The 17,977-nt window shown below is 43.2% G+C and overlaps 2 protein-coding genes across 7 annotated transcripts in view; one reads left to right on the top strand and one right to left on the bottom strand.

Moving 5' to 3' along the window:
- Actn (alpha actinin) overlaps positions 1-9,401 on the bottom strand; it is a 30,746-nt gene extending 21,345 nt beyond the window's left edge. The window contains exon 1 of one of the 3 annotated variants that reach the window (XM_022802537.2): positions 6,762-9,401. In XM_022802537.2, coding sequence (XP_022658272.1) covers positions 6,762-6,851 — 90 coding nt within the window. In that variant the 5' untranslated portion in view covers positions 6,852-9,401. The remainder of the gene's footprint in view (positions 1-6,761) is intronic. The other 2 variants (XM_022802535.2, XM_022802538.2) reach the window with 2 other exon arrangements.
- The window catches only part of mib1 (E3 ubiquitin-protein ligase mind bomb 1), a 39,546-nt gene that overhangs the window by 9,907 nt on the left and 11,662 nt on the right, over positions 1-17,977 (top strand). The window contains exons 3-4 of one of the 4 annotated variants that reach the window (XM_086986304.1): positions 14,506-15,147; positions 16,039-17,616. The exons of 2 other annotated variants lie outside the window; for them this stretch is intronic. The gene's annotated coding sequence lies outside the window, so the exon portion shown is untranslated. The remainder of the gene's footprint in view (positions 1-14,505; positions 15,148-16,038; positions 17,617-17,977) is intronic. One more of the 4 variants, XM_022803583.2, reaches the window with a different exon arrangement.

Below are 17,977 nucleotides of genomic sequence, written 5' to 3'. Positions count from 1 at the left end.
CCTAGCCCGTGTGTATTTAGTTCCAAACAAAAGGGAAAGCTCGACAGCGGTAAAGCCTACCAGGTCGGAGTGGGTCGAATACTCATTACTGTACCTGAGCGGTACCCTAATGGCCTGTCATAAATAACTGTTACTATAAATGAATAGGCCAACGCATTGGGCGACTATTTAGTAAAGAATCCAATTATGGCCAATTTCGTATGTTCGAACTACTATAATGCCAATTGTTTCTGGTTTCAACATTTAATAACGGTTGTTTATTAAATTTGATGGTTCGTTTGAGAGTAAACAGATGAGTAACCTCGGCCGAATTTCTTGAACTAACCATTTATAGGACGCTACGACTGTCATAGTTGTTTTGTGATCAGCTAAAGGAACATCATCGATAAGCATAGTAAATCGTATTACTGTGTGACTCTGTCACTGATCCCGTCGAAATGGGTTCAGTGTTTAACTAGTCTTCAAGCGGATTCACTTATCTACAGTGTGAATGTTTCGATCTTTCGTCGATTTCGTTCCGCCAAATCAGTACTCGGACATGCTTTAGGCCGAGTGGCGTTAAAATTGATACTATAAAAGGTCACTGATCGGATCGTTATAAAATTAAGGCTCGGCTATGGCAGGAAGCGTCGACACTTCAGCGGAATTCGCACTTCGAGTATTTTGGTATTTTTTTGTAACATACCTATAAAAACATGAATATCATATAGTTAAAAAATAAATAATTTTAGCAAGTTTGAAATATTCGACCGTCTTAGGGATCTGGACGTTTTTTAAGCATGCATTGCAAAGTTCACGTAAACCATCATGTCACCTGCTTGGTTTAGTAACCACATTTTACCTCTGTAAAAGTAAAAGGCTAGTTATATCTAGAACAGGGATCAACTAGAAATTAGCTGTCTCTTGAAAGCCGTAACTTCATAGTAACTTCCAGAAATTAGGGTACACATAATTTACCGCACCATGCAAGTTAAGCACACTTGTTCGCGTAATGCGACTTCTACGGAAATGTTTATCTGTAAATGATTTATGACGCGAACGGTGTCGCTGGCCGCCTTCGTGTTTCATAGAGCATTTTTTCTCAGATGGGGAGAACGATAAACAGAGTTAACAGCGTCGATTTACGATCGACCAAAGGCGAACTTTAACGGTGCATTTTTCTACAATGAAACTACAAAAACAATGCTCAATCCGTTTCGGCGTTACTTCGGAGACGAAACAACAAGGCGGTCTATGCGCCGATTTCAAGGTATATCACCACGTGTCTCTAGGCATTATCTATTGCGTTATTACAAAGACGTGATGACACTCTCGTGCGAGTCGTCAGAGAAGAAAGGTCACTCGGGCGACCTCAACAAATCGTCTCGGGGGGCGGGGTGGACCCGTTTTGGGTTGGACAAACCTTCTGTTCAAGACTCTTAATAGGAAAGACAAATAGATTAGACTCTGAAATGCCTGGCAAATAAATAGTGCTCAAAAAGTAATCGGTCTAAGTAGCATTTGTAAAACAACCAGGGTCGAATAAATGAAGCACCGGAATTATGTGTGACGATACTTTAGAGTAACCTGAACGTACATTGACGCCGAATTATGCTTTGTTCGATATACAGATTTTTCTTTTACGTAGCAACTTCTATAAAAAGCTGACTACAACCAAAAATTTACGATCCCCTGCCAATCATTTGTATATACGGAAATGTCTGACGAATTATTTCAAAGCGTATTTACTAATTTCCACTATCAATACTGAATTTGATAGCTTACTATTTTTTTCAACTGAAAGTGAAGGTAGGGCATATCCAACCGTTATAGTTATTTTACGTTCATGGAAGTTTAGTATGTTTTTTTTTTTTTAATATTTCGAAAGCTATCGTAACGCACGGTGAATATAATTATAATAACTTGAAGTAATCACTCGTTGATTCACATCGAAAGTGAATAATTGGCAAAAAATTAATTTGCAGTTTTAATACGTAACTTTTTTTTCAAAAAGATGTTTCTACTGTGCTTTTTTTTTAGAATTTTAATTAGAAAACTAACATTGCTGACTCGCACAAAATTATGTGTAACGTGCATTGCTTAGTAAGACCGCTATAATATCGAGGCACAATATGGTGGGACAAACACAACCGGTTTTATTTCTTTCAATCGAGAGAAAAAAGCAGTATAATGACGGGCAAGTATACGAGAACTTGCAAATACTACAAGAAACAAAGTGATCTTGAACCAAAGCCATAGATCGAATCAAGTAGTGAGCTTTGTAGTGTATTGTGGATCACTTTACCGTCGTACACAGTACGTTCTAGCGTAACTAATCTTATATTTCATATATATTGAAGGACATCGGACTGCTATAGTAAAACGCAGCAAGACAACACCGCTGGATAATTCGGAAAAAGGTCTGAATGAATTGTAAAAAATGATCCTCAATGGTGACACCCCTTCTAATTCAAGGCCTGGGTTCAAGTAGCTAAAGAGCCTAAAGAGAGTAAACACTTGTGCCGACTGTCGGCACAATTCGATCATCGGTAAGGGTATGCGATTAGGGCGACGTGTCAGAGCTGTGACGCACTGGGCAACTTTATGAAAATAAGGAAGGAACAAGCACATCATTAAGTGCTAATTGGCAACTTCATCGTAACGGTATCACTGGCACCTTGTTTTCGTCACGAAGACAATGAGCCAAACGACAATTAATGGGTAGTCACCTGATCGGAACAATTTGCATCATATCATATATTCAAAATAGGCTGGAAACATCACTGCATACAAACCCATCCCTAGAGCCATCGTCTAAAGAGTTTACCGTTCGTAGATGTTTTCCTTACAACAATATCTTTAGCCATATGGGTTTAGTTAAAACCTTATTTTTTAGGCCCGCTTGATCCTTTGTCCCGTTGTCGTGACAGTACCGTGGAAACAATTGGACACGCATCACGCCCATATGATGATATAAATCTGACAAGCCAATTTATAACACCTCGTTAAGCCTGGTCTCCTTACAGCTATCGCCTGAAAGACCCACCTCGTCTTCTAGGGCTTCCGACAGTTTGCCGAAGCGCAGTTAGATCGCTACTATTGCCACTTGCCATTAATATGAGCGATAGAGCCTGGAAAAGAGGTCTAACAGGATATTAACAAGAACTCAGCTACAGGAGAAAATGGTGTTCAGTGTCCCAGTTAGTCTTAGTATTTCCAAATAAATTTTGCTTATATTATTTTTTTTTACAAAGCTAAGATGACCTCTTACATAGCACAGCGACAACATAGCCCGTCCACCCGTGACGTCGTTAATTAATTAATTCGCAACAATAACTGAAAGGTTACAAGATTTTTTTGTTTAGCATTAAGCAGCTAACTTTTGCTTGTCTCCACGCTCGGAGCGACTGGATATGTACGCGTTTCGAACCTACTAGGTAGGGTTTACACAGCGACAGGTAAAAGCCCGCACGCATTTCCACTGAGGTTCCCGATGGTCGCATGCAACGGATTCATTTCCGTAAAGCATGACATTTAGGTTCGTATGTTGATTGACCGTCCGGAAAATGCATGAAAATGAACCCCTGGACATTCAATTGAAAATGAAGTGTTACTCAAGCTGTTCTCTAGTGGCACAGTTGTGTCGAACGCGTTGAAATGAGGCTCGGAGTGAACGCGATTTATCTGGCAGCAGATGCCACTGAACGTTCGACGACACATCTTTGTCGTGTTCGCCGTAGGCTGAGTAGCTATCGTTGTTTGCTATGGCACTTCCCCGCTGCGAGAATAAAGACTGCTCCTCTTTTGTAACAAAAACCCCGTTTCCAGTAGTCGCTTTTATTGACAAACAATGTAGTGCCGGAAGGTTATCGCAATGTCCCCGTGGCACGGTCGTTAATTGAAAAGCTTTACTTTTGTATAGACGTAGACGAATATAAGAAAGTTATCATTTATATGCTGTAACTTTTTTTTATCTCTTGCTCAAATAGATAGATGCGACTTGTCGGCCCTAACGAACTTCTACTTCATAAGCATTCGTTAACAACGGCATGTTTTCCTATTGCGCTCTTCTCGCCCCCCGAAGTATAATGGCCAGTGAACAGTAAACAAGAATCTCGACGAATGCAAAAAATATCCGATTGCTACTGTAATTACTGCGAATACAATCTCTAATATTCTCCTTGTTGCTCATATATCTTCTGGCGCACACAACGCCCAGTCAGCGGAACCAGTGGCAGTCGAGGCAGCCCTTATTGGCCTATGCCGCTAGCCTAATAGGTCTAATTCTTGGTAGTTGCATCGGCGAAGTGAAGGCAAACGCACGTCTCGGGGCAAACCAAATGGGCCCGTTCCCTCATTGGCTCTAGCACCAGAGCGCCCACTCGGCGGCATTCCGACGGCCGAAGAGGACCAAGCCCACAGCCAGCGGCTCATCACAGATAGGTTTCCTCTAGTTTCTGCCATATTATTTCAGCTTTCCCCCTATATTTGTTGCAGCCGTAGAGATCGAGTCGGTAGCTGCCTTCTCGCCGCATACCGCCGCCGTAGCTCTTGTCTAGCTAACTATACATATAGGCACCACGCTTGTGACTAGGGCTGGTTTAGGTTTTGACTTTGAGCGAGAGACTGTTCTAGAGCGAGAGGACAACAGCTAACAACACAACCCTTGTTCATGATACCACCAGAAACAGCAACAACAGCAACTACAGTAAAGGTGATATAGCAATGGCTTACCAAGACTTTGTTGGCTTGGCCGCGTATCCATGTGAACCGACAAGCTATCGCGTGAATCAACCACCAAAACGCCGCCAATGCTGCGTCTGGCTACTACTATTATAGGAAGCGCGCGCGGCCAGTATCACTGCGGTTTTGTACGACGGATGACCCTCTATCTACTGACGACAGCGCATATGTTGTACCTCAGTACACAGTACATATATGTATATAGGATATACAATGCCATTTTCCTCCGATTGCAAACGAATTCTACAGTGCAGCAGAAATGATTGCTGTAAAGCGATGCTGGGAAATTGTACTCTACATATGATACGATGCAGCTTGTGAATGCAGGCATCGGATGACGTTTCTCCATGTTGCTTGTTGCAACATGTAATAGCAGTAGTGGGACGTTCGCTCACGTCTGGGAAATCGCATTTCTAAGAGGAATACAGTGTTACAGTAACCACCTGCGGTAGACAAGGGCGCAGGGGGTTGTTTTGTATGATAACTGCGAAAGATACGCTAACGCAAAGATCGGCCGGAGAACACAGACTATCGATTTGTCCTTCAAATCTCATAATACCGCCGCCCGTGGGTTAAAGGGGTTTGCTCATCGTGGACCATAATGAAACCTGATCGAAGCTCTGGTGGCAATGCAAGCGTGCATGGCAATACAGAATATATTTCTATTCATTATCATTGCCGCCATCGTCAGCGTCGTATGAACGAGTTAATGGCGATTCAACTGGTCATGCAATCCATATCTGGGCAGCAAGTATACATCGTCTACGAGAGCTCGAAGAGCAATACTTAGTGAAGGCCATTGGAGTAATGACGCTTTCATCAAACATACGTTCGAATTACTGCCGGTCGTATCAAATAAAGCGCACAATTCGTAGCCCAGTTAGGCTATTGGTCTGCCCGCTCCGTACATAATAATGTTGTGATCCGGCTAAAGCCACGTTAATGTTCGATACGTAATGTCATTGCAGGTTTGAAAAAAAGGGCTGTACAGCGCTATTGGTTGCCAAAAGATTACGACAGATAAGGCGGTCAGCCTAGACGGTTTCGAACGAGTTGGAAACGTGACAGCTGAAACTATACTTTCGAATCTACTGCAGAACCATTTCTCTAATGCCTCAATTGAACGCTACACATAAGCTATGAACGATTGATTCGGACGCACACAAAGCACGCTCTGTATCACGCATCACGAACCATCTCGTCGCTGTGGACTGCCATTGATGGTTTTCTCCTATTAAATTAATATTTATTCCTTATGCTATGCAGCCTCGTAAATGCTGAGGGCAGCTGATACCTGCGTGATAGGATGCTAGCCTGTCGCGATGTTATTGGTAAATTTGTAAACATTTGGTGGTCTATAGACTGGCAGGTAAGGGCAAGACGATGTGCTCGTTGAAGTCGGTAACAGCGCAAATTATTAAACTGACGCTAGTAAAAGCATCATTTTCAGACCATAAAAGCTATTTCACATTATTGGAAAGTGGAACTTCTTTTTCTCTAGAAAATCAACGATCGACAGGTGACTCAGCAGTCGAATCCCAACACATTTCTTGCACCACGGAACATCTCTGCATTCTGAAGAGGGGCTAGCCAACCGGTTGAGTTCGTGTAAAATCTCGAATTTTTATTATTCTGGATATATAAAAAAAAAAAATAGCAAGACTACCGCGGGTAAATTCTAACTGATGAACAATAATGGTTGATAACAATTATTGACTTCACAAGAACGTCGAGAAAGTAACAGCTCGCTATAGGGTCGTTACATCAGAGAAGTCTAGCACTTGGGTAATAATCTTGAAGTGTTTATGAGTGATAAAACCAATAAAACTACGCCTTTTTAGTAGAAATAGATAAATAGATGCATGGAGACTGATTGTCATAGACCAGCCTTATTGTCCTTAGACAGTTTGCGTAAGCCTTAAGTATTACTGAGATTGTCCTCTATTAAGCATATCGTCTCAGGCGTATCCGGCGTGTTTTGTGCTGCTGGAGTCGCTATTACAAGATTGCCTACTACGCCATCCTATATAGATACTGACCTTGCGTTGCTGCCTTTCCCACGCCGGGTCAAGCAGTCCTTCGCGTTCCCATTCCTCCTCCTGTTGCATGTATCGTTCCTGGGTCATCATCGTGCAGCCGTCCACCGGCCGTTCCAAGTACAAGGAACCGCGTCAATAACGATGCCACACGCCAACAAACTGAACTGCACTACAACTGGGTTTGTGTTGTGGCCTGGCTGGAACAACCCCGACCAGCTCCACAGACTTTCAGCCAGCAGCAAGAGACGACAGACTATCGCGTTCGTAAGCGACGACCGCCTCGCCGCCACTTTCAGCAGAGCTTTACGAGTGATTTCCGCCTCGCGAGGGCAAGAACTCCTCGGTCTCAGGAGGCAGACAAGGCCTTTAGCCGCAACTCGGGCTTGCTTGCTTGCTTGCCTAAAAATTTGCTGCTATTTAAACTGGAGGTTTGGCTCGCTTTGCTGTGCGCTTGGCCGGTTGGTGTTTCCTACCACCACCGAGAGATTCGCGGCACGATCTGCTCTTGAACGACGGAGACGACGACGACGACGATGGCGGCGGCGGCGGCGGCGGCGGCGGAGGCAACAGCAGGGTCTAACTCGACTCGAGCGATGTCGTTTGTTCTGGCCTGGCCGTTCTGGCCGAACCTAGCCACCGGTCAGAGAACGAAGAAGCTAATGCTATTTGACCGAGCGATGCCCAACCCAGTAATGGTAAGCACACATGCACATACACGGCTACGACGGACACGAATACTCTCGCACAGAGATGCGCTCTGATCGAACTGCTGAGCGAGGATAGACACCAGCAGCGCCGTGCTGTGCTATGTCTCTTTCTATTTCGTTACTGTTTGGGCCGACGCGAGAAAATGCCGACGCGCTGCCCCCTGGTAGCGACCCGCGGTCGCGCACGCCTGCCCGACGCCCAGCGAAAACGAGGCAAGCGGGAAAGTGTTGTGGGATTGGGACCTACCGAGCAGGTCTAGGAAGACGATATTTCTGCCTTCCTTTGCCCTCCGCTGCTGATACTGTTACTGCCCTCTGATCAACTAAAGCAGTTAAGAAAAACAACAAACACACGTTACACCGTTGCTTGTAACACCTCCGGCAATGACAGTATTTAGCAGTGCAGCGACAGGCGTTACGTACTGTCAATGGTGCTTGTGGTATCGTTGTTTGTTCGCTCACAGTAGTGATGACGTCCTGTAACACGCCGGGCTGAACGCTGGTCCCGGTGCCCCGTGTCTGGTAACTTTTTTCGTATCGAATAACGCTACTCAGCAGTAAAGGTCTCCCTATAATACGCCGACTAGTCCAATTCTATAAGAGCCTTCTGGTTTCAGCTCAAACTGTCGCAAACCAGATCGCAAGCAATTGTCCGCCGATAATTCCCGTTCCAGGACGTATGCACAAGATCGACGACACGCCGATGATTAACAAAGAGAACGTGGCGATGGCGAAATCATGAGGCGCTTTGTGAGTGCGTCCAGTTCTCTGGGTTCGCCTGTAGTCACTTAGCTTCCCTAAAGAATCGCCCCTGTGTCTGTTATTCAATCGTGCTCTTTAGCGGTCGGCGTTGTCATCGACCCTATCGATTCTTGCATTTTCCACACACGTCGTGTCAGTTAATGGACGCAGGAGAATTATGGCACGAACTACAAATCGATGGATGCTTTGTTTGCAAGTCCAGCCCTTGACGTTACATACAGACAGTATTAAAACGACTGCTTTGAACGAAGACCACAAGCAGCCGCCGGCTACATTCTCCGAAACTGATAGCGTTGTAACGATGTCGCTCCGATCATGAAAAGGAAGGTATCACATGCAGTGTAGACCGTCTTGCTTCACATTCGGGTATGATACGCGCATAGCCTGTTCCCGGAAAAATATCCCTTGTGCTCCTCGCAATTTTTGATGATATGAAATAGGCTTATGAACGGCCTTTTCGTGTTTACCTCAGAGTCTCTCAAGTTCCCTGTGATGAAGTTCTCTCCACGCCGCTATCATAACAATCTTCCGAACGGCTTCACTCCGCGCTGCATTCAAGCGAGTCGGAATATTTTTTCGAGAGATTTCTGCTACGATTCGTTCTACTGTTCAACAACAATTTTCACTGACACACTCCATATTATTCCCGATCGCGTTATTAGCTTTATCCTTTAAGAAACTAGTCACAGGCGAGCTTCACCACTTGATCGTAAACGTCGTTCCTGAACGGAGGCCGTTCACTCACAACTGATCTCAACGATGGTTACTGCAATCCCGTTCTAGTCAAGCTTAAACGAACTAAGCACCACTATACGCAGCAAGCGCCGGCTCGCGTTCAGAAGCGCATACACAATGTAGGCGAATCGTTGTCTGATCGTTCTCCTTCACCATTTGATCCGGTCACTACGACTACAGCCAGAGCGACGACAACTACAACAGCAGTGGCTTCTTGTAGGTGCCGCCTACCAAGACCATCACCATTACCGCTGGCGCGACTCCACTTCTATACTGTGCACCGCCGGTAAGACAGCCGCTATTCCTGCGCTTTCCGCGCCAGATTCTCTTGACTACTTCTTGATCGGACAGACAGCAGTAGCCGCAACAGCAACAGCAAGACGGACTTATACCAATAGCTTTTGTTGGTTAAATCCAAACAATAAAGAAGTAAGCAGTTACCGGCGACAATAGCTACACAGCAGCAGCGATAGCAGCATTCAGCGACCCGCCACAAAGCGCCGGCTGTCAGCTGAAGTCCGCTCTCCTCACCCGACAAGCGTCAGAGAGGGTACAGCACTACAGTGTCCAAGGGAGGGAGCAGCGTCAGACGCAGCCATAGCGGCGGCGGCGGCGGCGGCGGCGGCGACGGCGGCGGCGGCAGTAGCGGCGGAGCAGGCAGCACCAAGAGCAGTTGTGGCTGAACGAACAAGAGCGACGAGGTGAGGCTCAATAAGCGGCCACAGCAATATTAAGGTGCGCTATAGTCGAAACAGCCGGGTTAACGAGACGAAACAGCAGAATGATGGCAAATTAGGAACACATTTGATCGCGACATCAGGCAAGGCAGTTGTAATGAAGGGCTTGTTAAAGGTTGTCTGTTATCGATTCATTATCGTGCTTAATGCAGCATTAGTCAACCGACGGCACCATTGTACAATTACATGATGTAAGATAAAAATATGGGTTTACGTAGAGTGAGCGTGTTCTATATGGCGATTTCGACACCTTAGAAATACGCTTTCAGAATCGGAATGCGCGTTGCGGATCGATATAGGCCCGAATATAGTAACTTTGTCATCGCACGATAAAACCACATACCATCACGATCATTATGCCTAAAGTATCAGCGTAATATAGAGCGGCATGGCATGTGTAACCAATGTTTATTTATTGCGGTTCATTGTGGATCAATTCGCCGATGACTGACTCATCGCTGACAAGTAACGCTCTGCCTTCGATATATGCAGACCTTTTTTGGTAAAACAAATTACATCCTTTCGATACAACCTTCGATGTGTAAGGCAATGACATTAAAAGTACTCTGGATACTGACATATTATGTAGATATGCTTATTCTTAACAGGAACGATGCCAGCCGGTTCAGCAATTAGTGCCGACGACCCACCGATGGGGGAAGGCTTTAGCCGCACCCCCTTCGAAGCCGACACCCCACTCAACACTCGACGACTCAGCTGAGAGTCAATGGTGGAGAGGGCGAGTGTGAAACGAAGGCTTTGAAAAAAAAGCGACAAGCGAGAAGGAATAAAAACGTGAAAAGTAACACAGTAAAGAATATCGTTGGTTGCTGGTGTCCAACAAACGCTTCAGCACGTGCGAAGGGTACAGCAGATAGTTTCAGGGGTTTACAAGCCGACCCGGGTTGACAAAAACTGCCTGGCTCTGGATATGCTTCTAAGCTAAGAGAAAAGAAATCGATAGAGCGTGTAAAATAGCGTAGATCCTTTGAAACTTAACGTCTTAAGCTTTGATCGTCACACAGGGATGTGACAGATATGCAGGACAAATGTTAGATCTGTCTCAGTAACTTGCTTTTGCAGCGAGACGTACAAACTCGTAGAAGCTCACTGCTCGCAGTCTACCAAGAGGCATTTAGATAGTTATACAAGCCAACTATGCTTGCGGACGTCAGAATGCGCACGCTGTTTCTAAGCGCCTGACCTTTTTTACGAACGGACCAAATAGGCGATGAACTGAATATAACGACAATCCTCGCGTTTGTTAGTACAATCATAGACGGTTAAAGCACATCGTCTACGAGCAGCTCTGCATATTAAAAATTACGCCATCGGAGTAGTCATGGCATAAATACGGACTTCGATAGCTGTTGTTTAGCACTTAACACCAGTAAATCACTTATCTAGAAGTTAGCAATTAAGAAAAACTTGTGACCTTTTTTGAAAATAACGAAACTAACGTTGCAAAGATAGGCAGCAAACAGGATGACAACTATTAATAGGCAGCCAGCGCGCCACCACTAGCTGGACTCGATTATTGATTCAGGCTATTTCTTATCCGGCCGACGTAACTGAATGTATCGCACGTTGACTGTTTCCGACTGCATGAGTTGGTGCATCTCCCAAAAATCAGAAGCACAGTGCCCGTGAAAAACCATTTCTTAGCAAATCATTTGGAAACGTTTTGGATAGTGAGAAAATGATCAGTGATACTGAATTCGGTTGAACCCATATATAAGAACCATAAGAGTTATAGTCGTTGGCTTTCAACAGTCGGATAAAGTTTAAATTTTGGTTGGCATCTGCCCCGTGATGCCCAGTGTGTGTGTGCGTACATAACTTAGGGACATGTGAAATGGTCTAAGTTCAGGAGTGGGTGCGCTTCGTTTAACGCTACTGGAAGGGCTAGCACTCTGAAGAATTACTGAACTAGGACAATACTGGTTCGTAAGCATGTAGATTGGCAATAGCAATTCGGTATCTATAATAATAATAAAAGTAAGTGGTGATAAAATCGAACCGTTTACACTATGGTTATTGTCTAGATATTGCCAGAGAACGACCGGGGCATGCAGGTATCGTTCGCTACTGTATTACAAGATTCCCTCTTCTCAGTTGTAGTTTCGCGGTTCAACGGACATTTCACAGAAACAGGATAAAGGTAAAAGTCCGATAACAAACACCGAAAAAGTGGAAACAGACAAATATGAAAAAAGTCTCTGGCCTTGTCTGTGATTTAACACACGGGTCCGATTTGACATTTTGGGACGTAAACGTATATTTATCGTTTATACGTTTCAGATAATACCGCAGATGCACGTAAAAGTATCAATAATAGTCTAGTTCTATCGATTACTGTTGAAATCGACTGCATAAAATGATGTTTTTTTTTAAAGATTCTTCAAAGACATTTATCTATGGCTAATTTGCATTGGGAAACCGTCAAAAATGTCCTAAGTAAATGAACTAGTTATGACACGCTATTCGGATTCGCAAACCATCCATTACATTTCGTCGGTAATAGAAAATTCTCAAATTAGCAACACTTAAACATTGTCCATTATCGTTCTCTCAAGAAAATATCTTGCGACACAGAGAAGATGATGACCATGACGCCAGATCTTTAGAAAGGCATAACTTGGTCGGGAGAGGTGTTTCCTACGACAGAAAAAAAGTAGACTTCATAATAATGCTGCCAGAAGGACATACGGAATCAATTGCAAGGCTATGGGCCTTCACGGCTTCTGTGCGAGTAAGAAATAAAGAGGACCCAAAGCTATCGCTTGTGATGTACTGAAAGCCTCAAGTTAGCCAAAAAAAAAAAATTAAATCTTGATGTTACTGCAGTGCCGACGAACCATGTACACTCAAATAAGAAATAATAAAGAGTGCTCTGTGTTAGATTACAAGGGAAACGTTAATGTTGAATTTGCAAGCGTAACCGGAACGCGTCTTATTTTCCGTAGTCTCGTATTATTATAAACAAATGAGTGAATTAAACTTATTAGTACCGTTAGCCGTGCATTTTTCCAGCGTGAAAACACTTTGTGCCAATATTACTAATAGTAATAATAATACCCTTTGCGGAAACGCCGAGACAAAAGCACTTACGATTTGCATGTCCTTAGACCTAATACAGGTGAGAACCAGTAAGTAATAAGCTCCGCTTAGCTGATGTCAAACCATGAAGTTTTACGAGCCTTACTATTAATATATTCGAATGTTTAAATTTCTGAATCGCTTAAGACCATCAAAGGAAATAAAACGTGGCAATAGGCAAGTACTGGATCCTTCTGCTAAACCTTGAAACACCAATACTTGACTCATCCCTGGCAGCGTTTACCAATTTAACAAACGCTACTCTATTCAAAAGATCACTTACTGACCGACATTCGGCTGTAGGCGTACAGGGTGGCAACTCCTATAAATTTGCCCTTGAAGAAAAAACAAGCATACATATCGTTATTACTCAAACACTGGCAAAAGGTGAGATTTTGTAATCAATAACAAACAAGTTTAAAGTTGATTGCTAAGCTTTAGTATGAACGATGTCTGATCTACTGGCAAGCGTCAGGTTGACGACTAGAATTCGAATCACTTAACTGAAGATACGCTGGAACTATCAATGAAAATTACTTCCTCAGCGTCGACTGAAGAGAGTTCGAGAAGCCCTATTCAATCTATTGGAACTGTCTGAACTTGATTGTATACTGAATAAGTATATATAGGCAAGGCACGGATGTGACTTAGCACAATGAGATTCGACTTAAATTTCCGTCTATGTTAGGAATCATTTCATGTACTTTCTGGTGGATTGTTTCGAAAACAGTATAACAAACACAGTAAATAATGACAGTACTTCTAAAGGCGAAGACTGCCTGGTCAGAGTAGAAATAAAAATGGCACACTGCACTAAAGCCATGTACACAAAGGGGGCACTGAGAAGCGGCTTAGCTTACTTAATTGCCTTCGGACTTCAAAGGGGAAAGCTGCTAAACCCAATGTGCATTTTCGATTAGTACTACTGAATCGTTTTGAACAACGCCTATCGACAAATGTAAGCAATGGCATATGTATATTATCTCTGTCTGACTCCTGTATATGAAGATGATGATATTGTTAGAGATTCTCTCTGTTTTGGCGACGCCACAGCTGGTTGAGTAGTAATTTACGAGATCAATTAAGTTTTACTTTGGACTTTAATTGTTAAAGATGGAGAGTGTGGGTTAAACTTCTCCTCTAAGCAACATTGTGGGTAGGCATCGCAGAAAAATATGCGGCGTGCCGCCGTAGATTTGGTCTCGCAGTTCAGCAAGTGCTTGGCTTAATTAAACTCTAATTCTAAATAGTGTTAGCATAGTCCCAACGCTTGAAAAGAAGGGAAAAGGGACCCGGGTTTTTCAAGTTGTTGAATCTCACACTGGGCACTTTCAACAGCCGTGCACACAACTCTTACGCATTTCGACAACATTATACAGTAGACATCCATTTCGAAATGACTTTTTTACATTTCTAGATACTCATATCATAAGCATTTATGCCCGTATGATTTTGTTGCCTTACAATAAAGGTGTTTAGTGAAAAGTGACGCTCTCGCCTATCTAGCAAGTGACATTGTTACGCGATGTCCGTAAGCTTCATCGTGCAGAAATTGTAAATTGCACGTACAGGTCCCTTCGCAAATGATTTAAATATATATGGTAAGTTAATACACACTTGCCACCTGTCAAACGCTAAAAGCAACAATCATTATTCACTCGGTTTTGATTGCCATTTCTTCGCGCATGTGACCGGCATCCGAAGACTTTCTAGGGTCGCTCCTTTGTCTCGTCGCTCAATTCAAACATTCGCGCGTTTCGGCGCGCGCCGTGTCAACTGTCTGTTAGCAGCAAACCATTCGGTGGCCTTTAAGCGAAAACGAAAAAAGTAAACAGAAGGGTTACGACGCCTGCAATGAGGCAACAGCACCATCAACAGTGCAGAAAAGGTGCTCGGCCGCTGTTATGTGGGGCTCAACTTAAAGGAGTGATGCTGGCTAGGGTAATTTTGTCGTAGCAGCCTTCGCTAATTATAAGCACGAACACAAGCTCCAGTGGCCGGACAGTGAACCAACAAAGCCCCAGTGAGGAGTGCTGCTCACAGTGCACTTATAGGAACAGCCTTAGCTAGGTGGAGCGGGTACCCGTAGGTTTCCTGCAACAGCCGCAGTTGTCAGCTAATGCCAACAAGTTACTTGATCGGTTTGTTAAGCAGCGTACTTTCGTTCGGCCTCATCAGTTCGGTATGCTGTGTTTCATTGGCGCATTTGGGTAATGGTGCCATTGATAGTGAAGTGCATGTGGCGATGTCGACACGTTGAGACTACATATAGTCCACATGGATTAGGTTGAATGTGCGAGACAGAAGCTTCGTCGAAAAATAAAACCTGTTGGCCTTCCGAGCGTGGTAAGTTTCGCCAGAAAGAAGTCGTGCCAGAAGCAATTGCTTTTTGATATTCTATTTTATCGTCATTATCAGTACCATTGTCGTTCCGTTAAAATTACATTGTTCTGAAGCCGAAGCCATGGTTAGCTTTGTTGTATTTTTATTAGATAAGAGAACCGAAAAGCATGTGTGGAATCTTTTAGTGTTTTCATAATTATTATATATATATATGTCGTTATTTTCATCATGCAGTTGGGTACTTCGCGAGTGTTTCCCCTGGTGGTCCCTAATTGAAGTAGTCTGCTAATTTAGACGTGCGGTATCACGGTTCTGGGTAGAGATAGAGCCGTCAGTGATGTAAACGTATAGATTTCTAAACGGATTTTCTTGTAGTGTAGGAATAGTTTAGTCTAATAACCGCACCACACTCTTTTATGCTGCACTTTCTATTGTAAATCTGGTAATTGGGACTAGTGCGCGGTCTATCTGGCCCTTAGTATTTGTTCCAAGTACGGCATTTATGGGGTTTAGAGCATGTGATTGGCAAAACTGCGAAGTTGTTTTAGTACTGAAGCAATGTTAAATACAGTGCCAAACAACGGGTCGATGTCACACTGGTTAACAATATACAATGCCCACTGAGCGTGTGTAGCTTGTAATCGTATAATTATTAGTGTGTTGCCTGCACAACATTGCCTTTCAAGAAAAGTTCAATTATTATAAGTTTATGAAGAAATTTTGTAGAATCGATCTAGGTGTCTATTGCGGTTGTACTGGGCAGCTTCAGCCGGAATTTTCTAACTGTAACAACACCTATTAAATGTATACATTCCTGTATTCCTAATCGTGCGTTGGTAATTATTTGAATGAACTACTTTAACTAGAAGATTAATATTGTAATCATTATTACAGGCACAGACGCAGCCTCAGCCAAGAAGTTGCTTTTGGCAGCTAGGCTTTATTTTTAATATTGGCCACATGAGCCGCAGAAAGAACGATCTGTTCATCCCGGAAGACGGAGGCCCCGCCACTGTACTACTGAATCGCTCCTAGCAGCTCGACCTGCCGGATCGACACAGATGTGCTTACACGGGGAAATATAGGGTACCCGCTCAGATCCACATGGTTAGATGAACAGCCGAGTTCTAAGGAAGTACCGGGCGGTGAAATGTCATTAGTTAGGCCGGGTCATGTGGAGACGCAGTAGAAAAAGGGAGCCGATATAAAAAAAAAAACTAAAAGAGAGAGAAAACGGTGGTAGCGCTTCAGGATTCAGTAGATTACGTAGCTTCTATGGGACTCCGGACGCACAAAACAATGGTTGGTGCTCGAGTTTTATAGGATTTTTATGGATTATCAAATACAACACACGTTGTAGTATAAGTGGTGTGGATAGTATCCGCTTCACATGCTCATCTATTGTACTGCGGGGCTAAAGTGTCGATTGAAACATTGGGAACACAGATGGAAAAAGAACCGTATTGTTATAAGCAGCTACATATGTTTTTATTAGTGCTAACAAAGAATGTTGTAACAAGCGGTATGTTCTTAATAATCGCTGAAGCATCTGGGCATGATTATTACTTAACGGAAATCATAGATGACAAGTCAGAACACAAGCTCAAATGACAATATATTAGAGTTTCAGTCGCATTGTTTAGACAACAAAATAGACAAGGCATTGTCAATTGCGTAATGAGGTGCACGCTTGATTGATGTGTTGTCGGTGGCCTATCTCCGATTCGTGTTTTGATTAACACGCTTAGTGTTTTTTTCTGGGTCGAAAGTTGCTACATTCAGCGCTATAGTTTGGACGACTAAAGTTCGGTGATTCAAAACCCGCATCGACATACGCTGCGCAAAATGTATGAATAAATAAAGCTCAAGTTACTATTGAAAGTGTTGAAAAAAACAGTGTTTCTTTTGCCACTTGTACCTATAATTTTTATCTTATTTTTAAATTGGCGCGTTTGACAGCAGGTGTTTTTTATTTTGTCGTTAAATTAAGTGACGACTACAAGGATCCGACGTAAGCACCAAGCAGCGTCAAAAACAAAGTGGCCCATATTATCGATTCACTTAAGCGGTATCGACACATGTATGCGAAACTAGAAGCTATAAAATATATACCATTATACGATTTCGTTTGTTGCCATAGCCGTTACAAGCCGATACAGTGATTTGCGTGTTGCACGGGTAATATAAATATTCGTTCGTTAAATATAGAAATTTCGCACATCATGGACATATTACTCAGGTATACTGTCTTTAGTTGTTTACGATCCGGCATTTTTTCAATTCAATTTTGCTAGCTCAGATAATTACCCCAAAAATAAGCAATTCTTCATTGGCTGTGGTCGCTGTGTCTCATTGCTCGTTGTGAAGTAGTGCGTTGCTTCAGTGAAAAGATTCGCGCCTTACAGGGCAGAGTCATGGCATCTCTACCGTTTTTACACCCTTCATTCAACAGCTAGGGGATTATCAATAAAAGTAAGTTTATAATAGGATTCGAAACTTTTACTTTTTGACAATCAACCGCTTAATTCTGGAGTCAGCAGCTTGTCTACTAAAATTCAATAACAATACAGCATCCGCGGTAGAATCGTCGTAGAACATGGCGTCGTCTTCCTAAACTCGCAGGATAGATGTTTTCTTCCTTTCAGGGAACTTTTTCTTTTATCTTGTTCTACCGTTTTGCTACTATTTATTCTATTAATACAGCTAATACAAAATAAGCTGATATCCAATTTACTCGGTATAGTTTGCTTGAATTGGATTTGTTGACTTAGAGCTGAACATCTCCTGATTACTTTAAATTTAGAATATGTGTCACTGACTCGACGTTTGAGTT

Source organism: Varroa destructor, unplaced genomic scaffold, assembly GCF_002443255.2.
Source record: "Varroa destructor unplaced genomic scaffold, Vdes_3.0 BEIS01000004.1, whole genome shotgun sequence".
NCBI classification, from domain to species: Eukaryota; Metazoa; Arthropoda; class Arachnida; order Mesostigmata; family Varroidae; genus Varroa; species Varroa destructor.
The sequence above is the reverse complement of the archived record's forward strand: the minus strand, read 5'-3'. Positions and strand labels throughout refer to the sequence as shown.